Source organism: Thamnophis sirtalis, unplaced genomic scaffold (assembly GCF_051295495.1).
Source record: "Thamnophis sirtalis isolate CommonGarterSnake01/CBP01778 unplaced genomic scaffold, rThaSir2_p1.2 scaffold_8, whole genome shotgun sequence".
NCBI classification, from domain to species: domain Eukaryota; kingdom Metazoa; phylum Chordata; class Lepidosauria; order Squamata; family Natricidae; genus Thamnophis; species Thamnophis sirtalis.
In genome coordinates this window covers 3,812,068-3,834,743 of record NW_028261388.1, presented here as the reverse complement: position 1 = coordinate 3,834,743, position 22,676 = coordinate 3,812,068, and the positions used below count along the sequence as shown (strand labels likewise).

Below are 22,676 nucleotides of genomic sequence, written 5' to 3'. Positions count from 1 at the left end.
TGCTTGTTTTTATACACACTGCCCAGGTGCAAGGTTTGATCGCACCACTGATGATCTCTTGGACCAAACCCCATGGCCGCCTCTGTCTTAGAGACTTGGAACAAGCGAGTAAATTTGCACGAGCTTTGCATTCAATTTCTTGAACGTTAGCTCTGTTCTCTTACAGGGAGACCTTCGTGTACAACTCGCAAAGCATCCCTGGCTTGCTCTAGTCGGGACTCTGAAAACATTCATTTAGTGACCACCAAAAGTTACAACGGCACTGAAAGGAAGTGCTCTTCAGTCTCTTTGTAAGTGACACTGAGACAGGGGTGTCAAACGCGATTTCACTGAGGGGCGCATCAGGGTTGTGTTTGATTGAGGGGGATGGGCATGGCCAGGATGGACTTGGCCAGTTCGACATTACTCATGTCAGGGGACACATCTGGTGGCCCGGGCGGGGCTGGGGGAATCTTCCCGCAGCCCTCTGCCATGAAAACGGAGCCGCACACGGCCCTCCCGAGCTCTGGCAGAGGCACCGTGGTGCTTGGCTATTTCTAGGGTGGTTCTGTGGGCCAGATCTAAGCACCCTGGGCTGGATACGGTCAATGGGACTTGAGTTTGATACCCCTGCTCTAAGGCACTGACTAAAGCAGGGGTCGGCCACCTGCGGCTCTGGAGCCGCATGTGGCTCTTTCATCCCTCTGCTGCGGCTCCCTGTTGCCAGTCGGCTCCACAATTGATAGGATTTTCGGTTAGGACAGGTAGAGGAAAAAGAAGGCAGCGGTAGGAGAAGACTCTATGGTGGGAGAACTAGACTTCCAGGAATGGTGGGCTTCTGGTTAGGACCTTTGTGGCTCTTTGAGTGTTTAAGTTTGCTGACCCCTGGACTAAAGTGACTTAGAAAAAAATGAGCGACCAAAATGAGTCCTCCCACTTACAACCGTTACAGCACACCCCACCCCCACCCCCAGGATCACCTGATCAAAATTCGGAGGCTTGGCAACTGGCATGTACTTAGGACGGTTGTAGCGTCCCCAGGGTCTCACAGTTGCTACATGCAAACCTTCCCAGCTAGTTTCTAAGCCGGCAACTTAATCACTACACAAAATTATTTGTGTGTCCAACCCAGTGGTGAAATTCAATATTTTATAAAATACCGGTTCTGTGGGCATGGCTTGGTGGGTGTTGTGTGGCTTGGTGGGCATGGCAGGGGAAGGGTACTGCAAAATTTCCACTCCCACCCCACTCTGGGGCCAGCCAGAGATGGCATTTGCGGTTCTCCGAACTACTCAAAATTTCCGCTACCGGTTCTCTGAACTACTCAAAATTTCCGCTACCGGTTCTCTGGATTACTCAAAACCTCCGCTACCGGTTCTCCGAACTACTCAAAATTTCTGCTACCGGTTCTCCAGAACCTGTCAGAACTTGCTGTATTTCCCCTCTGGCCCAACCCCCCAATTTGATGATTGCACAATGACAACAACCCTCTTGGATTGGTTACCTGTCTCCCTACTTCACTGTTGTGTAGATGCATCAGCTTATTGGCTTGTGATCCTGATTTTTTCATCTTCATGGGAGCATCTGAAAATTTGGACCCCATGACAAGACCATAGTTGAGGTTGTCAGCACATCCTCCCCAGCGATACCCAGGTCCAGGGGTCTCACCTGGGATGGGACCACAGGAGCAGCCAGGGAGGTCCCCGGTGGTGCAGGCTCGGGCGATGGTGTGGCTGATGGCTGCGGCAGAGAGAGCGTAGAGAAAAGCAGACTCCCTGGTACCTGGGAAGGAGACCGACAACATGTAAGGGCCTCGATGGCGCAGTGGTTAGAGCATAGTACTGCAGGCTACTTCTGCCGACTGCCAGCTGCCTGCAAATTGGCAGTTCGAATCTCACCAGGCTCAAGGTTGACTCAGCCTCCCATCCTTCCAAGGTGGGTCAAATGAAGACCCAGATTGTTGGGGCCAAGAGGCTGACTCTGTAAACCACTTAGAGAGGGCTGGAAAGCACTGTGAAGCAGTAAGTCTAAGTGCTATTCCTGTCTGTCTGTCTGTCTGTCTGTCTGTGTCCATCTATCTATCTATCTATCTATCTATCTATCTATCTATCTATCTATCTATCTATCTATCTATCTATCTATCTATCTATCTATCTAATCAAGAGCCCTGATGACGCAGGGGTTAAAATGCAGTATTGTAAGCTAACTGCCAACTGCCAGCAGTTCGATCCTTATGGGCTCAAGCCTCCCATCCTTCCGAGGTGGGTAAAACAAGGACCCAGATTGTTGGGGCCAAGAGGCTGACTCTGTAAACCACTTAGAGAGGGCTGGAAAGCACTGTGAAGTGGTATTAAGTACTATTCCTGTCTGTCTGTCTCTGTCTGTCTACCATTATCTACCTACCTATCTATCTATCTATCTATCTATCTATCTATCTATCTATCTATCTATCTATCTATCTATCTATCTACCTACCTACCTACCTACCTATCTATCTATCTATCTATCATCTATCTATCAATCATCTATCTATCTATCTATCTATCTATCTATCTATCTATCATCTATCTGTCAATCATCTATCTATCTATCATCTATCTATCTATCATCTATCTATCATCTATCAATCATTTATCTATCTATCTATCTATCTATCTATCTATCTATCTATCTATCTATCTATCTATCTATCTATCTAATCAAGAGCCCTGATGACGCGGGGGTTAAAATGCAGTATTGCAAGCTAACTGCCGACTGCCAGCAGTTCGATCCTTATGGGCTCAAGCCTCCCATCCTTCCGAGGTGGGTAAAACAAGGACCCAGATTGTTGGGGCCAAGAGGCTGACTCTGTAAACCGCTTAGAGAGGGCTGGAAAGCACTGTGAAGTGGTATTAAGTACTATTCCTGTCTGTCTGTCTGTCTGTGTCTACCTACCATTATCTATCTATCTATCTATCTATCTATCTATCTATCTATCTATCTATCTATCTATCTATCTGTTGTGACTCAGCAGATGTCTGCGGTGAGTCCTTGAGGGAATACAAGATTCATTTATGCAGCTGGGGCTTGTGAGAGGCAGGTTTGGAGATAAAAGGTCGGATACTGCCACGCCCTAGTTGCAGGAGTCAACATACGTTCCTTCGTGGGTTTCTCGGTTCGTACAACATTGCTTGTTACACTTGGATAAGTGCTTTGGTGTTTCATGTAAACCTGGTTCGTGGAGACTTTGGAAGAGGTGCACTGCTTGTAAGAGTGTTTTGTATTCTGTTATCTGCTTGAAAGAGTTTTGTTTTGCACTCTTGTCGGAGACTTGTATTTATGTTATTTTGGGGCTCGAAGCCAGTTTGAACTGAGAACTGATAAAGAAAGACTTCCTTGTAAGTTTATCTGCTTGCGTTTGTTAAGAGCCATGGTAGGGGGGACAGACCATCCATCTATCTATCTATCTATCTATCTATCTATCTATCTATCTATCTATCTATCTATCTATCTATCTCTATCTATCTATCTCTATCTATCTATCATCTATCTATCTATCTCTATCTATCTATCATCTATCTATCTATCTCTATCTATCTATCATCTATCTATCTATCTATCATCTATCTATCTATCTATCTCTATCTATCTATCTATCTATCTCTATCTATCATCTATCTATCTATCTATCTATCTATCTATCTATCTCTATCTATCTATCATCTATCTATCTATCTATCTCTATCTATCTATCTATCTCTATCTATCATCTATCTATCTATCTATCTATCTATCTATCTATCTATCTATCTATCTATCTATCTATCTATCTATCTATCTATCTATCTATCTATCTAATCAAGAGCCCTGATGGCGCAGGGGTTAAAATGCAGTATTACAAGCTAACTCTGCCGACTGCCAGCAGTTTGATCCTGACCGGCTCCAGGTTGACTCAGCCTCCCATCCTTCCGAAGTGGGTAAAACGAGGACCCAGATTGTTGGGGCGGGAGGCTGACTCCGTAAACCGCTTAGAGAGGATTGTAAAGCCCTGTGAAGCAGTGTATAAGTCTAAGTGCTATCGCTATCACACATCATCGAGGCCTGTGTGTGTGCGCGCGCGCGTGTGTGTGAGGTACTGATGCCTGCGCACATCTCCATTCGTGCAAGTGGCAGGCCTACGGGTCCTCCTCTCGCACGAATTTGCGTGCCAAGGGCGCTTGTACTTGTGGCAGCCGAGGTGGCACAGTGGTTAGGGTGCAGTACTGCAGGCCACTTCAGCTGACTGTTATCTGCAGTTCAGCGGTTCTAATCCCACCGGCTCAGGGTCGACTCAGCCTTCTATCCTTCCGAGGTGGGTGAAATGAGGACCCGGATTGTTGGGGGCGATATGCTGACTCTGTAAACCGCTTAGAGAGGGCTGAAAGCCCTATGAAGCGGTATATAAGTCTAACTGCTATTGCTATTGCTATTGTGCTCGCCCAAGTGGAACTTTGTGTGCCAGGGCAAGCGCCCTCTTGCCCTTGCCGTTTCACGTGTGAGTGCAGGCGCCCTCCACTCGCGCCAAATGGAGCTTTACGCATGCATTGCATATGCTCGCCCATCTGTCCCACAGCCCGGTTTCAAACAGGTCTGGAAAATTTTGGGAGGACTTTCTCTCCCACCCACCCCTTTTACCTCTCTCCAAATCCAGCAAGTAATTCGGAGCTCGCTCGATGGACGAGCAATTCCACCGCATGTCGGAAAAGGCTTTCCGGCACGTCTTGATGACCTCACGGGCAGCCTGGATAATCGTCTGCATCAGCTCCAGGTTGCTGCGGCACAGTTGGACTTGAGAAACGACCAGCCCTTCCAGCTGCTTGCAGTGCTGGCTCTGGTTCAAGGCCAAAGCCGAAGGAGTCTTGAACAAAGCTCTGAGAAAAAAAAGGAAAGGAGACCACCTGGTGAGCCAGCCGGCTGCAAGAACCATCTCCAGGAGGAGAACTCTGCCAGGAGACATTGGAGGGAGAGAGCAGGAACTGGAGGAGACACCCCCCCTAAAGGAGGAGAATAATTTGGCACTTTGAAGAGGGGTGCAAGATTCTGTTGATATAACCTGTTGATATATAATCGATAATTCTGTTGAACCCAGCAACCGTTCTTCATATGTTTTAGTCTCCAGTCCCCTAATCATCTTTGTTGCTCTTCTCTGCACTCTTTCTAGAGTCTCCACATCTTTTCTACATCGTGGCGACCAAAACTGAATGCAGAATTCCAAGTGCGGCCTTCCCAAGGCCTTGAATTTCATTTTGTTAGATAGTGCCCAATATCAAGATCCTTCTGCATCTTAAAATATAGAAAAGATAGACAGACAGACAAACAGACAGATAGATTGATAGATAGAGAGATCTATTAGTTAAATCTCTCTATCTCTATTTATCTCTCTCTCTAACTATATCTCTCTGTCTCTTGCAGAGAGAGAGAGAGAGAGAGATAAATAAATATAGATAAATAGAGATTGCCAGAGATTATTAACCGAGGTACCTGCAGTATATATCTATTAGTTAAATCTCTCTCTCTCTCCCTCCCTCCCTCTCTCTCTCTCTCTCATCTATCTATACACCCCCCCCTCTCTCTATCTCTCTTACAGAGAGAGAGATTTGTGTGTGTGTTTGTGTGTGTGTGTATGTATAGAGATAGATAGATAGATAGAATATATCTATATATCTATATCTATATCTATATCTATATCTATATCTATATCTATATCTATATCTATATCTATATCTATATCTATATCTATATCTATATCTATATCTATATCTATATCTATATCTATATCTATATCATCTATATCTATATCTATATCTATATCTATATCTATATCTATATCTATATCTATATCTATCTATATCTATATCTATATCTATATCTATATCTATATCTATATCTATATCTATATCTATATCTATATCTATATCTATCTATCTATATCTATATCTATATCTATATCTATATCTATATCTATATCTATATCTATATCTATATCTATATCTATATCTATATCTATATCTATATCTATATCTATATCTATATCTATATCTATATCTATCTATCTATCTATCTATCTATCTATATATATATATATATATAACAGATATATACAGTAGGTACCTTGGTTAATAATCTGTGGCAAGTTTATCCTTCTTTGCCAATTTTTTTAAAGTCAGAAGTTGGCAGGCTTTTGGTGGGGAGAGGATGGTGGGTCATCATAGCGAGATGGAAGACTGCTTGGGTTCCGGATTCCACTTCCTCAGAGAAGGAATTGGAAAAGTTTCCAGATTTGCTAAAAAGCCTTGGATCGAAACCTCCTCTAATCCAGGACTTTAACCGAGGCTATTAAAAAACCCATTTCCTTCGGCCATAAAGTCCATCCATTAAGGACCACTGTCGACCTCCAAGCTTGCCAGATGGAAGTGAGCCCACGGATGTGATCGGAAGAACATGTGTTCGTTCCACATGGTTAAGAGAGAGGCTCTACTACAAGCATGATGGGGTTGATTTGAGGGTCCTTTCCCAATTGGGAATAACCCCGAAGTTACTTCGGATGAGCCAAAATTGGAACGGTTGAGCTCTCGGTGAAATGCAACCATCGGCCGCCGTCTTCGCGTGGACAGAGAAATCTGATCATTTTTCTAACGCGCTCCCAAATGACCAGAGTTGTTCTCAGTTCTTGCCAACAGCTCCATTTTCTTTTTCCAACTATATTACAAAGATGACTTCCCTTCTCTGGGGAGAACAAATGGCTGATTGGCAGGCCTCGAAGATCACTCTCCTCTGACTCGGAAAAGATTATTTTTCCACCCTGATCCGCTTCTAGCAAGATGAAATTCCTATCTAGCTATCCTGATCCCTATCTAACAAAATGAAATTTAATGATGTAAAAATATGTTGTCGCTCTCTGTCTCTCTCTCTCTCAGAAGTCTCTCTCTCTCTCAGAAGTCTCTCTCTCTCTCCATCCATCCATCTTGTCTATCTCTATCTATCTATCTATCTATCTATCTATCTATCTATCTATCTATCTATCTATCACCTATCTATATCTATCTATTCAATCAATCTGTCTCTATTTATCTGTCTATCTCTATCCATCCATCTATCCATCCATCTCAAGAAGCTTGGGAAATTTTGAAAAATAAGATTACAAAAGCCCAGTCTAGCACAATACCAATGAAGAAGAAAAATAGCATCTCCCAAAAGAAACCAGCATGGCTGCGTAAAGAACTCTCTGACAAATTGAAAGACAAAAAAGTTAAGTATAAAAAGTGGAAAGAGGGGGACATAACTAAGGCAGAATATCAGCAAATAGCCCGAGCCTGTAAAGATGAAGTAAGGAAAGCTAAGGCTCGCAATGAAGAAAGGCTTGCCACAAAAGTAAAAAATAACAAAAAAGCTTCTTCCAACATGTTAAAAACAAGAAAAAAGTTAAGGAAACAATTGGTCCATTGCTGGGAGAAAGTGGCAAGAAGGTGACAAGCAACAGGGAGAAAGCTGAACTATTTAACTCATGTTTTGCATCTGTCTTTACACAAAGGGATAAAACAGTCCAACCTATCAAAAACAGCACCACAAAAGTCAGATTAGGAACACAAGTTGAAATAGGGAAGAAAATGGTAAGTGAGCACCTGTCTACCCTAGATGAGTTCAAATCACCAGGACCGGATGGATTACACCTCAGGGTTCTGAAGGAACTGGCAGACGAGATCTCAGAACCACTGAACTATATCTTTCAGAGATCCTGGAGCACCAGGGAACTACCAGAGGACTGGAAAAGAGCTGATGTGGTTTCCATCTTCAAAAAAGGGGAAAAAACAGATCCAGGAAACTACAGACCTATCAGTCTGGCCTCAATACCAGGAAAGATTCTGGAAAAGATAATCAAGGAAAGATTCTGGAAAAGATAATCAAGCAACGAATTAGCAAACACCTAGAAGTAAACAAAGTAATAGCCAAAAGCCAACATGGGTTTGTCAAAAACAGATCATGCCAGACTAATCTTATTGCATTCTTTGATAATGTGACAAAATTAATGGACCAGAGGAATGCCATCGATATAGTTTACTTGGACTTCAGAGCGAAGGTGACGCAGTGGTTAAATGCAGCACTGCAGGCTACTGCTAGATCAGCAGGTCAGCGGTTCAAATCTCACCGGCTCAGGGTTGACTCAGCCTTCCATCCTTCCGAGGTGGGTAAAATGAGGACCCAGATTGTTGGAGGCAATATGCTGACTCTCTGTAAACCGCTTAGAGAGGCCTGAAAGGCCTATGAAGCGGTATATAAGTCTACTGCTATATTCAGTAAGGCATTTGATAAGGTAGACCATAACCTACTACTAGATAAAGGAGAAGAATGTGGGTTGGACAGCATCACCACCAGATGGATTCGTAACTGGCTGACCAACCGCACTCAACGTGTAGTTCTCAATGGAGCTGCATCTTCATGGAGGGAAGTATGCAGTGGAGGACCCCAAGGCTCTGCTTTAGGCCCAGGACTCTTCAACATCTTCATCAATGATTTGGATGAGGGAATAAATGGGGAACTCATCAAATTTGCAGATGACACCAAGCTGGCAGGAATAGCCAACACTCCAGAAGACTTAAGGCTTAAGATACAGAAGGATCTTGACAAACTTGAACATTGGGCACTATCTAACAAAATGAAATTCAATGGTGAAAAGAGGAAGGTTTTACATTTAGGAAAGAAAAACAAAACGCACAGGTACAGTATAGGTGGTACCTTGCTCAATAGTAGGAACTGTGAGAGGGATCTTGGAGTCCTAGTGGACAACCATTTAAATAGGAGCCAGCCGTGTGCAGCAGCTGCCAAAAAAGCCAACACAGTTCTAGGCTGCATCAACATAGGGAGAGAATCAAGATCACTTGAAGGGTTAATATCACTTTATAAGGCCTTGGTAAGGCCACACTTGGGATACGGCATCCAGTTTTGGTCGCCATGATGTAGAAAAGATGTGGAGACTCTAGAAAGTGTGCAGAGAAGAGCAACAAAGAGGATTAGGGGACTGGAGACTAAAACATGTGAGGAACGGTTGCAGGAACTGGGTATGTCTAGTTTAATGAAAAGAAGGACTAGGGGAGACATGATAGCAGTCTTCCAATATCTCAGGTGTTGCCACAAAGAGGAGGGAGTCAAACTATTCTCCAAGGCACCTGAGGGCAGGAGAAAAAGCAATGGGTGGAAACTAATGAAGGAGAGAAGCAACTTAAAACTGAGGAGAAATTTCCTGACAGTTGGAACAATTAATCAGTGGAACAGAAGTTGCCTCCAGAAGTTGTGAATGCCCAAACACTGGAAGTCTTTAAGAAGACGTTGGATAGCCATTTGTCTGGAATGTATAGGGTTTCCTGCCTAGGCAGGGGGTTGGACTAGAAGACCTCCAAGGTCCCTTCCAACTCTGCTATTGTATTGATTTGTATCTATCTATCTATCTATCTATCTATCTATCTATCTATCTATCTATCATCTATCTATCTATCTATCTATCTAACATTTATCTATATCTATTTATCTATTCAATCAATTTACCTACCTACCTACCTATATCTATTTATCTATTTGATCAATCTGTCTGTCTGTCTGTCTGTCTGTCTCTGTCTCTCTCTGTCTATCTATCTATCTATCTATCTATCTATCTATCTATCTATCTATCTATCTATATCATCCCTCCATCTATCTATCTATCTATCTATCTCTGTCTATATCATCCCTCCATCCATCTAGCTAGCTAGCTAGCGAGCTATCTATCTATCTAGCTATCTCATTTATCTATATCTCTTGAATGTCTACCTCATTTATCTATTAGTTAGCAGTTAGACTTATATACCGCTTCATAGGGCTTTCAGCCCTCTCTAAGCGGTTTACAGAGTCAGCATATTGCCCCCACAGTCTGGGTCCTCATTTTACCCACCTCGGAAGGATGGAAGGCTGAGTCAACCCTGAGCCGGTGAGATTTGAACCGCCGAACTGCAGATAACAGTCAGCTGAAGTGGCTGCAGTACAGCACTTTAACCACTGTGCCACCTTGGCTCTATTATCTTTTCAAGAGGTGCCCCAAAGCTTTTGTAAAAGTTGCTAAAGAATAGCCAGGAATTTGGGACAAGGGAGGCACCAAGCCTTTGAATCAAGACATTCCGAGGAGGGAAACTAACTGGTGGTTGGGAAGAGGAACATCTTGCCGTGTGAAAACAAACCAAGCATTTCACTCCCTTCTTGGGTTTCCCTGTTTTTCATTGAATCAGACGTGCTTTGAAGAGCTGGCGGGCGATGGATAAATGCAGCCTCCGATCGTCTTTCGTTGCCGAGTCTTGTTTCCAAACTTTTAAATAAGAAACATCATTTCTATCAACGGTTCTTCTCTCTCATCTAGAGATTGGGGACTGACCTCATTATTCCCATCATGTCGGTTGGCAATGATGGGAATTGTAACCCCCTGGGTCTTGAGGGCACCAGGAGAAAGAGAGGCACACATTGTGACCATTTTCCACACTTACAACCGTTGAAGCATCCCCATGGTCACAAGATCAAAATTCAAATGCTGGGCAATTGACTCCTCTCTCTACCTCATTCCAAGGGTCTTCATCTCAAATTGTGTAGCTAAAAGTCTGTAGAGATTCTCTGCCATCCAGGTCACGGTTGTCCCCAAAGGTGCTTTTTTTCAGGAGGCAACGACTTTCTGTTTTATTTTTCTTTTGAAAAACAAAAGTTCAGAGCTGAAGAAGCTTGGGGGATGAGAAGCAAAATGTCTTCAAAAGAAAATCTCCGTTTCAAAGCCGAAGAGCCAGCGCTATCCGAAGACGTCTCCGTGGTCATGTGGCCTGCATGATTAAATGCCGAAGGCGCACGGAACGCTGTTCCCTTCCCACCAAAGGTGGTTCCTGTTTTTCTACTTGCATTTTTAACGCGCTTTCGAACTGCTAGGTTGGCAAAAGCTGGGACAAGTCACGGGAGCTCACTCTGTTACGCGGCGCTGGGGATTCGAACCGTCGAACTGCCAACCTTTCTGATCAACAAGCTCAGCATCTTAGCCCCTGAGCCACCTATGAGAGAGAGAGTCTCCCCTGGCTTTGTGCCCAAGGAAGGATGCAAACTCACCATTTCCAGACCTGGAGTCTATAACTACAGGTAGTCTTCAACTTGGGACCACAAATGAGCCCTAAACTTTGGTTGCTAAGCGAGACATTGGTGAAGTGAGTTTTGTTGCCACATTGCACCATGTTTCTTATTCGGTGAATCGCTGCAGTTGTTAAGTGAGTCACACTGCTGACCTTTCTGATCCACAAGCTCAGTGTCTTAGTCCCTGAGCCATCACGTCCCTTATCTCTACAAATCTCTATAGACATCTAAAAGACTATATTTTCCCTGCATTAATATTCCTCAATTTCAGAATTGAAGAATGAAGGTTTAAGCAGCAAAAAGTATGAAAGAGCACCAATGAATTTCACAGTGAATTTTTTTTTATTTATGCTGCATAGTAGTTTATTGTCTGCCCACATTCTTCAGAGTTTGGGAATCTGCTTCATGCCTAATTTTTATTCCATCTATCCCACTATTGGTGTTGCAGCAAAAACTCCTGCAGTTTCCCCCCCCCCCTGCCAAGTTTGGTTCAGCCTGATGAAAAAAGAATTTCCTTTTGGCTTTGCCTTCCAAGGAGACGAGAATTTGTGTGAAAGTCTCTTGGCTTGGAGAGATGTGTTTGTTCCCATATTTCTTGGGTGATGAGGCATAAGAGCCGCTCAGAGTCCCCTTGAACTGTGAGAGAAGGGAGGGGGGAGGAGAAGGAAAAGGGGGGAGGAGATGGTGAGGAAGTAAAAGGAGCAGGAGAAGAAGAGGAGGAGGGGGGAGGAGAAGAGGAGGGGGAGAAGGGGAGGGGGAGAGGAGGAGGAGAAGGGGAAGAGGAGGAGGAGGAGAAGAGGAGGGGGAGAGGAGGAGAAGGGGAAGAAGAGGAGGAGGAGGGGAGGAGAAGGAAGAGGAGGAGGAGAAGAGGAGGGGGAGAGGAGGAGAAGCGGAAGAAGAGGAGAGGAGGAGGAGGAGAAGAGGAGGAGAAGAAGGGGAGGGGGAGAGGAGGGGGAGAGGAGGAGGAGGAGGAGAAGAGGAGGGGGAGAGGAGAAGGGGAAGAACAGAAGGAGAGGAGGAGGAGAAGAGGAGGGGGGAAAGGGGAGGGGGAGAGGAGAAGAAGGGGAAGAAGAGGGGGAGGAGAAGGGAGGGAGGGGAGGGAGAAGGAAGAGGAGGAGGAGAAGAGGGGGAGGAGAGGGAAGAAGAGGAGGGAGAGGAGGAGGGAGAAGAAGAGGAGGGAGAGAGGGGAGAGGAGGAGAAGGCAAAGAAGAGGAGGAGGAGAAGAGGAGGAAGGGAGGAGGAGAAGAAGGGGAGGGGAGAGAGAGGGTAGAGGAGGAGGAGGAGAGGATGAGGAGAAGGAGGGGAGGCAGTGAAGGTGGAGGAAGAGGAGTAGAGAGGAAGAGGAAGAAAAGGGGAGAAGGAGGGGAGGGGGAAGAGGTGGTGAAGGAGGGGGAGGAGGAGGAGGAGGAGGAGGAGAGAAGAAGAAGAAGAAGAAGAAGAAGAAGAAGGAAGAAAGAGAAAGAAGAAGAAGAAGAAGAAGAAGAAGAAAAGAAGACCTAATCATAAAATCCAGGAGTGTTTTGTCCTTTCCTTTCCTTTCTTCCTTCCTTCCCTTCCCCTTCCTCCTTTTCTTTCCCTCCCCTTTCTTTTTGAATTATGCATAGTCCCATCTGGGTTGCCATTAAAACAAGGAAGGGTTAAAAGAAGTTATTACTGTTCTTCAGTGTTTCCGCCGGTAATATAAACAAGTGTCAAATTAAATTTCAACAATAGCGACAGGGTTTTCAAATAACATTAGGGAGACTGTCAAGAAAACCTATCGCTCACGGCAAAGGACGGATTTAGTAAGAGCTTAATTGCCTTGGGCAAAGTAGAATAAATTCACTTCGGATCAGAAAGAGGCCAGGGCGGAGAAAGCTTTGGAAATGGTTTTCCTTCCCATCTGGGGAAGTAAGACGAGGGATGTGCAGTAGGAGATGGACCACATGGAGAACTTCGTGAAGAAATCCGACTTCAGAAGTACCGAGTGGTGTAGACCTCTCAGAACGATTGGTTCCAAACCACCCGAAGAGACTTAAGATCACAATGGTGCCCACAATTTCTGTTGCCACGCAGATAAGATGCGTGGTGCCTCTGTTTATGACAGTGTTTCTCAACCTTGGCGACTTTAAGTCCTGTGGACTTCAACTCCCCAGAATCCCCCAGCCAGCTCTCGCCCTCCATGGTAGTGGATCTGATTACTTGAGAGACCGCCTCCTGCCAATTACCTCCTTACGACCTATTAGATCACACAGATTAGGCCTCCTCCGAGTTCCATCTGCCAGTCAGTGTCGACTGGCAACTACGCGGAGGAGAGCCTTCTTGGTAGTAGCTCCGACCCTTTGGAACGATCTCCCCGTGGAGATTCATACCCTCACCACCGTCCAGACCTTCCGCACAGCCCTTAAGACCTGGCTATCCCGTCAGGCCTGGGGATAAAGATTGTAATCCGTCCCCACCCGAATGATGTATGAATGTTGTGTTCTACTTTTACTTATGTATTGTTTTATGTCTTACTGTCTTGTATTCCCCTCCCCATAAATTGTAAGCCGCCCTGAGTCCCCTCAGGGAAAAGGGCGGCCTATAAATAATAAACCATACCATACCATTCCTCCCTGGCTTCAGCTGATAAGGAGGAGAACCTGTGGCTTAATGGCTAAGACATCTGCCTAAGATGTAATACAGCACAGGTTCGAATCCCAGCAAGGGTATGGCTAGCTGATGAGAGCTAAATAGCTTGAAATAGATCTATACTAGTCTCCCTTTATTTATTTATCAGCACAAATATAACACAAATATAACAAAGGCAACAGTAAAAATATTGGGTTTCTGTCATGATGGACTCTTGTGACGAGCCGATTGACAGATAATGGGAAGCAGTTAGCTTCCTCCCATAATTGGGGCATACCAGGGTTGTGACACTAAATGTGTGTGTGTGTGTGTGTGTGTGTGTGTGTGTGTGTATTAGATAGATAGATAGATAGATAGATAGATAGATAGATAGATAGATAGATAGATAGATAGATGATAGATAGATAGATAGATAAAGATAGATAGATAGATAGATAGATAGATAGATAGATAGATAGATAATAGATAGATAGATATAGATGATAGATAGATAGATAGATAGATAGATAGATAAAGATAGATAGATAGATAGATAGATAGATAGATAATAGATAGATAGATAGATAATGATGATGATGATAGGTAGGTAGGTAGATAGATGATAGATAGATAGATAGATAGATAGATAGATAGATAGATAGATAATGATGATGATGATAGGTAGGTAGGTAGGTAGATGATAGATAGATAGATGATAGATAGATAGATAGATAGATAGATAGATAGATAGATAGATAATAGATAGATAGATAATGATGATGATGATAGGTAGGTAGGTAGATAGATGATAGATAGATAGATAGATAGATAGATAGATAGATAGATAGATGATAGATAGATAGATAATGATGATGATGATAGGTAGGTAGGTAGATAGATGATAGATAGATAGATGATGATGATGATAGATAGATAGATAGATAGATGATAGATGATAGATGATAGATAGATAGATAGATAGATAGATAGATAGATAGATAGATTGATTGATTTCCCCTTGCAGGAAAGTAAGAGGGCAGAATACTTGGCCTTTGATAAACACGGTTTGTTCTCCGGAGCAGAACAAAGAGAACCAAGTTGGATGCCTTTAGAGCCCGGGGGTGTCCCCACTTGGGAACTTTAAGACTTGGGGGACTTCAACTCCCAGAATCCCCAGCCAGCCAAGACCACCCCTGCTTTAGAGGAACCAACCGAGGAGACAGTTTGTCTTTGAAGAAAAAGCCAACTCCGCAGGATTTGCAAACTCATGACTCCGAAGAGAGCAGCGTGACCTAGAAACTTTGGGTTAAACAAATCCGATGTAAAAGATAAAAGTGCTGTGGATTGGCTGGCGCTGAGCCAACAGCCGGGCGTTGCTTGATGGACTTCAAACGGAGTTCAGCCCAGTGGAGGACGATGGGCTTTGCTTAGCAGGGAGAAAAATAGCACATCCGTGAAAAATTATCAGGTTTTGTGTGATTCGAGGATCTCCAACTACTCATACTCTTTCTCCTGTAGGTTGTCTGTTCCTTCTCCAGATCTTCTGAAGGATACAGAATATAATGGAGTTGGGAGGAAAAGAATAGAAGAACAGAGTTGGGAGGGGCCTTGGAGGTCTTCTAGTCCAACAGAAATGAACATTTGGAGGATTTAAGGCCAGGTGCTAATTCCAGCCCCTTCTCTGCGTGGGGTGCTTGTTGTTGCAAAGGGCGCCTCCTATTGGTCTGTTTGAACATTCCTTCTCAATTCCTTTGTTGGGGTTCTCTCCTCCAGGCCTAGAGAAATCCTAAAAACTATTGAGGGTGGGAGCCCGAGCCTAAATCGAATTAAATTCAGTGGAGTTTAAGTGCAGCAAGGACAGAGGTGAAAAATTTAGGTGTGCATTTGTGCAATTTTCCATGCATTTCTTTATTTATTCAATGCATTGTGATGTATTCAATGTTATATGGGAGAGATGTATTTTTCTTTTGATCTTTCTCTCTCTCTCTCCCTTCCTTCTTTCTTTCTGTCTGTCTGTCTTTTTCTTTCTTTCTTTCTTTCTTTCTCTCTTTCTTTCTTTATTTTTCTTTCTTTTTTCTTCTTTTCTTCCTTCCTTCCTTCCCTCCTTTCTTTTCTTTTCTTTCTTTTCTGTCTATCTTTCTTTCTCTCTCCCCCTTCCTTCCTTCTTTCTCTCTTCCTTCCTTCCTTTTTCTTTTTCTTTTCTCTCTCTTTCTGTCAAAAATAGATTCAGTTTTGTGCCCCGAATTTGAGTGTTTTCCCAACGATATAATGCTTCCTGACACAACTTTACCCAAACCTTTCTCCCCCCACTCTCTCTCCTAGTTCCTTCCTTCCCTCCTTTCTTTTCTTTCTTTCTGTCTATCTTTCTTTCTCTCTTTCCCTTCCTTCCTTCTTTCTCCCTTCCTTCCTTTTTCTTTTTTTTCTCTCTCTCTCTCTTTCTGTCAAAAATAGATTCAGTTTTGTGCCCCGAATTTGAGTGTTTTCCCAACGATATAATGCTTCCTGACACAACTTTACCCCAACCTTTCTCCCCCCACTCTCTCTCCTAGTTCTCTGCATGGATTTTTTTTCCCAAAAACTGGAAGTAAGTGACATTTTTCAGCAAAAATGTAAATCTCAGTGAAATGACTACAGGATTCTGCTAGTCATCATAAATTGCGTCCAAAATGCAATCAGGCCACCAGGGGCATTGAGCTATGGCCCTTCCAACTTTGGTACTGGAGTCCCGTTGTAATTTCGAAGCGTCCCAAACTCCAGGACTAGCTGTAATGAGAAAACGTTTGCTTATGGCAACGCAAACCAGCACAGGATTTAGATCAAACAGTAAAAGGAAAGTCTGCTAACCTACGCAAAATATTTCCTGAACAATTTTGCAGCTAACCTCCCCCAAAAGAGAAAGATTTTTCATAATATGATAAATTACCCCAAAGCACGCAGGGGAGAAATCTGATACACCTGTAATCACACACAGGGGTGGATGAACAAATCTGACAAATCTAATTTTGCTCACGGTTTTTTTTCTCCTTAGCCTTAAATTTACCTCTTTGAATTCTTTCTTTCTTTCTTTCTTTCTTTTCTTTCTTTCTTTCTTTCTTCACTTTTTCTTTACATTTTCTGTTCCTTTTGTTCCTTCTCTCTCTCTTCTTTCATTCCTTCCTCCCTCCCTCTTTTTCTTTCTTTCTCTTCCTTCCTTCCTTCTTTTTTCTTTCTTTCTTTTTCCTTCTTTTCTTCCTTCCTTTCTTTTCTTCCTTCCTTCCTGTCTTTCTTTCTCTCTTCCTTACTTCCTTCTGTCCTTCCTTCTTCTTTCTCTCTCACTCTCTCTCTCTCTCTGTCAAAAATAGATTCAGTTTTGTGCCCCGAATTTGACTGTTTTCTCAAAGATAATGCTTCCTGACATAACTTTACCCAAACATGCATTTTATTCAGTTTTTTTTTTGTCTCCCATTCACGTTGGTTTTGCATTACAAAATCAAGAAAAGACTGTAACCAGATACAGCTAGTCCTTGACTTATGACCAGAATTGAGCCTAAAATGTCCATTGCTAAGCAAGGCAGTTCTTAAGTGAGCTCTGCCCATTTTATGACCTTACTTGTTACTGTTGTTAAGTGAATCACTGCTGTTGTTAAGTGAGTCACACAGTTGTGAAGTAGTGAATCTGGATTCCCCGTGGACTTTGCTTGTCAGGAGGTTGCAAAAGGGGATCACACGACCCCGGGAAACTGCAACCGTCATAAATGTGAGTCAGTTGCCAAGGGTCTGAATTTTTATCACATCACCCTGGGGATGCTGCAATGGTCATAAGTGTAAAATGGTCACAAGTGTGAAGATGGTCCTAAGTCACTTTTTTCAGTTGGGTTGTAACTTCAAATGGTCACTAAATGGATGGTTATAAGTCGAGGACTAATTTTGTTTTGTCTTCTGCTATAAAGCAATTCCTGCCCATCTGAATAGATGGAATGGAATGGAATAGAATAGAAATGAATGGAATAGAATAGAAATGAATGGAATAGAATAGAAATGAATGGAATAGAAGAGAAGAGAAGAGTTGGAAGGGACCTTGGAGGTCTTCTAGTCCAACCCCCTGCCTGGACAGGAAACCCTATACTGATTCAGACAAATGGTTATCTTCTTTAAAACGTCCAGCATTGGAGCATTCATAACTTCTGGAGGCAAATTCCTCCAAGTCCTCATGTCAGGAAATTTCTCTTTAGTTCTAAGTTGCTTCTCTCCTTGTTTAGTTTCCACCCATTGCTTCTTGTTCTACCCTCGGGTGATTTGGAGAATAGCTTGACTCCCTCTTACAATACAATACAATAGCAGAGTTGGAAGGGACCTTGGAGGCCTTCTAGTCCAACCCCCTGCCTAGGCAGGAAACCCTATACTGTTTCAGACAAATGGCTATCCAACATCTTCTTAGAGACTTCCAGTGTTGGTGGTGCATTCACAACTTCTGGAGGCAATTTAATTATGCTAACTGTCAGGAAATTTCTCCTCAGTTCTAAGTTGCTTCTCTCCTTGATTAGTTTCCACCCATTGCTTCTTGTTCTGCCCTCAGGTGCCTTGGAGAATAGCTTGACTCCCTCTTCTTTGGAGCAACCCCTGAAATATTGGAAGACTGCTATCATGTCTCCCCTAGTCCTTCTTTCTATTAAACTAGACATACCCAGTTCCTACAACCATTCTCCATATGTTTTAGCCTCCAGTCCCCTAATCATCTTTGTTGCTCTTCTCTGCACTCTTTCTAGAGTCTCCACATCTTTTCTACATTGTGGTGACCAAAGCTGAATGCAGTATTCCAAGGGTTGCCTTACCAAGGCCTTATAAAGTGGTATTAACCCTTCACGGGATCTTGATTCTCTCCCTCTGTTGATGCAGCCTAGAACTGTGTTGGCTTTTTTGGCAGCTGCTGCACACGGCTGGCTCCTATTTCAATGGTTCTCCACTAGGATTCCAAGATCCCTCTCACAGTTACTACTATTGAGTGAGGTGCCACCTATACTGTACCTGTGCATTTCGTTTTCCTTGCCTAAATGTAGAACCTTCCTCTTTTCACCATTGAATTTCATTTTATTAGCTATTGCCCAATGCTCAAGTTTGTCAAGATCCTTCTGTATCTTAAGCCTATGCTTGGCTTTGTTGATACGGCTGTTATTCGAAAGAGGAGATGGAGAAAAAAAAGGAGACTTACAGCCATTTGATTCCATTGCACGTCCCATTTTGCAAGACGAAAGCCAGGAAAAAGGGGATTAAAAATTGCCGCTTCATCATCGTCCTTGGAGTCTGTCAATTTCTCACAGGGGGGAAAATAAATGAGTTGCCTCTCTTTGTCTGCAGGCCAGGAGATTCCCGTTGTTTTTTCCTGAGGTGGGGGAACGTTTTCCTCCAGGAATCCACCTAAAATGGAAGAGGAGAAAGAGAAGAGAAAGTCGGTCAGCTCACTGTGAACTCTTTGCGCTCAAAAAGGGGTGAAGGAGAGCATCAAATACTTCGATCCAGCTGGTTGCATGTTTTCCACTGAAATTGCATATAATGAAAACTCATTCATGCTTCTTCCTTCTCCTTCCTTCCTTCCTTCCCTCCTTCCTTCCTTCCATCCATCCATCACCCTCCCTTCCTTTCTCCATTTCTTTCTTTCTTCGTTTCCTTTCTTTTTCATTCTTTTTCTCTCTTTCCTTCTTTCTTTCTCCTCCTTACCTTTCTTTCTGTTTCTCTTTCTTTTCTCTTTGTTTTTTCCTTTCCTTCTCCCTCCCTCTCTTCCTTCCTTCCATCTACTTTTTCTAACTTCTTTCTTTCTCTCTCTCTCCCTCTCTTTCTTTCTCTGTTTCCCTCCCTTCCTCCCTTCCATTCCTTCTTTCTCTTTCTCTCTCTTTCCTTCCTTCCTTTAATCTTTTCCTTCTTCTCTTTCTCTCTCTTTTTCCCTTTCTCTTTCCCTCCATTCCTCTCTTCCCTTCCTCCCCTTCTTTCTTTCTTTCTCTTTCCTTCCTTTTCTTTCTCTTTCCTTCCTTCCTTTAATCTTTCTTTCCTTCTCTCTCTCTCTCTCTCGTTCCTCCCTTCCTTCCGTTAATCTTTCTGACTTCCTTCCTTCCATCTACTTTTTCTAATTTCTTTCTTTCTTTCTTCCTTCTCTGTGGGAGCGCCTTCCCTCTGGAATGAGCTGCCCCCGGAGCTTTGTATAATCCCCGACCTCCGGTCCTTCCGATGCGCCCTAAAAAGTCGGCTTTTCCAGCAAGCCAGCCTGGCCTGAACAAAACAAATCAAAAGTATTGATTACTGTTAATTTCAATTCGAATTTTTTTTTAAAAAAAATGTCATTGTCAAATTTAATTGGGTTTGGGATATTTTATTTAATTTTTTTTAAACTTTTGTATTATGTGTTTCTTTTAATGTTGTACGCCGCCCTGAGTCCTTGGGAGAAGGGCGGCATATAAATCTAATAAACCTAAACCTTCCTCCTTCCTTCTTTCTCTCTCTCTCTCTCTCTCTCTCTCTTTCTTTCGCTTTCCCTCCCTTCCCTCCTTTCCTCCTGGCAAAAAAACCACCAAGCTCAGAGAGCACCAAGGACCCCATACTCCTCCTCCTCCTCTCTGCAAACCCCATTCCCTTCTAGCACTGAATACGTTACCTAGTTGGGTCATGAAATGTCTGCAAGAAAACAACCAAGTTCAGAGAGCACCAAGAATCCCACAGTCTTCCTCCTCCTCTTCCATAAACCCCATTCTCTTCTAGCACTGATGATGTTACCTAGTTGGTTTATGAAACGTCTCCAAGAAAACAACCAGGCTCAGAGAACACCAAGGAAGCCAAGGCTCAACCCTGAGGTACAAATATTCTCTTATCTTGGTCTTGCACCAAGGTGGCGCAGTGGTTAAATGCAGCACTGCAGGCTACTGCTAGATCAGCAGGTCAGCGGTTCAAATCTCACCGGCTCAGGGTTGACTCAGCCTTCCATCCTTCCGAGGTGGGTAAAATGAGGACCCAGATTGTTGGGGGCAATATGCTGACTCTCTGTAAACCGCTTAGAGAGGCCTGAAAGGCCTATGAAGCGGTATATAAGTCTACTGCTATTGCTATAAATTACAGTTGTCCAAAAAGTCCAGCTTTTAAAACTGTCACTCCTGGTGCGGGGGGGGGGGAGAAATAGGACAATGGAGCTCTGGCTTTACAACCTCCCTCCTGCCCCCATGTCCCCTTTCTTCAGAAAGCCAATCTAAGCAGGCAGAGATAAGTTCTGCCCTAGCAAAGCTTTTATCCATTTTTCATCCTGTCTCCCGTCTGTTCCAGCAGCTGATGTATCTCAATGACTTTTATCTCGGCCTTAAATAAGTCCACTTCAAAACTTCATGCCTTAATCCTGCAGTCTTCGTGGCCTGGACCGAAGAGATGGGCCGTTTCAGAAATCACTTGTTATCTCTCTCTGCTAATTTGGGCTTCTGAACTGCAGGGGCTACTGTTGGAGGAGGGGGAGGAGAAGAGGAGGAGGAAAAGCAGAAGAGGAGGGGGAGGGGGGAGGAGGAAAGGAAGGGGAGGGAAAGGAAAAGGAGAAAAAAGAAGAGATGGGGAGGAGGAGGGGAAAGGAGAAGAGGAGGAGAAGCAGAGGAGGAGGGGGAGGGGGAGAAGAAGAAGAAGGGGGAAAGGAAAGGAAGAGGAGAAAAAGGAGGGGAGGAGGAGGAGAGGAGGAGGAGAAGAGGAGGAGGAGAAGAAGAAGAAGAGGAGGAGGGGGAGAAGAAGAAGAGGAGGGGGACCAGAAGAAGAGGGGAGGGCTGAGAGAAGAGAAGGGGAGGGGGAGGAGAAGAAGGGAAGGAGGAAAGGAAAAGGAGAAAAAGAAGGGGAGGAGGAGGAGAAGATAAGGAGAGGAGGAGGAGAAGAGGAGGAGGAGGAAGAGAAGAGGAGGAGGGGGAGAAGAAGAAGAGGGAGGGGAGGAGGAGCAGAAGAAGAAGAGGAGGGGGTAAGAGAAGAGGAGGAGGAGAGGTGGAAGAGGAGAAGGAAAAGAAGAAGATGGAGCTTGAGAGAATGAAAGAGGAGGGAGAAGAAGAGATCAAGGAAGAGAAAAAAGGAAGGAAGAAGTGGCAGAGAAAGTGAAAAGGTGGGGGAGGGGCTCAGCAGAAGAAAAGCGCTATTTTCTATTAAAAACATCCATTTGTTTTAAAGTGTTCCTGTCTATTTTTAAGGTCTGGACTTTACTATGGGTGTTTAACCCACCAGAAGCAATATTTTCTAACTACTATAACCCATTAGCCAACGTGCTCTCTGTACCACGTACACATGGTGGTTGAGATTTATGGATGTAGAAGTCCAATCCTTGGAAGCTACCAGAAGAAAGATTAAACTCCAATTCTTGGAAGCAATGTAGGAATCAAGACTCTAGTTACTTATAACATAATAGAGGCCAGATGAAAAGAAATCTAATAAATAAGTAATCATCCCGCAACAAGGACTCTTGTTTTCCAAACTGCAAACCTCCACCGGACCACTAGAGGGCAATCTTCAGTAGAAAAAAAATCCTTGCTCTGTGCTGCCATCTATGGGTCCCATTCAGTTTCACAGTCCGGATATCACATATATAATCCAACCTTACTCTCATTTCAATCCACAATCTCAGCTGATACCACATCCTGAATTTAACCTCATATAACCAGACAGACAAGGACCGCATTCACACATCCTGCTCACCCAGAGGGCGTTGCTTATCGATCTTAATGAAACCTTGCCGTTTTCCGTGCTGTGTATGAGGTACCTTAAATGATGGTTTAGCCTTGTGTGTGTGAACCCGGTGGGTAATTTCTCTCCTTCAGAGGTTTCCAAAAAGTAAGTTATTAATAGAAACCCTTATTGTGATTTGAAGCTTCCCTGTTACATTATCATGTAATTTTTGTTTTTTTTAATATATTTTTTATTTTTTAAAAATGCCAATAATACAAACATGGACATATACAGTACCATCTAAATACAAAAAAACCCCTAAT

General features: G+C 43.6%; 1 protein-coding gene across 1 annotated transcript in view; it reads right to left on the bottom strand.

The window, feature by feature from the left end:
* The window catches only part of WNT11 (Wnt family member 11), a 50,473-nt gene that overhangs the window by 16,615 nt on the left and 11,182 nt on the right, over positions 1 to 22,676 (bottom strand). Inside the window, exons 2-4 of the mRNA XM_087722065.1 lie at positions 18,902 to 19,107; positions 4,633 to 4,868; positions 1,484 to 1,761 (exon numbers count right to left, since the gene is read on the bottom strand). Of these exons, the coding sequence (XP_087578191.1) occupies positions 1,484 to 1,761; positions 4,633 to 4,868; positions 18,902 to 18,981 (594 nt within the window). The 5' untranslated portion in view covers positions 18,982 to 19,107. The remainder of the gene's footprint in view (positions 1 to 1,483; positions 1,762 to 4,632; positions 4,869 to 18,901; positions 19,108 to 22,676) is intronic.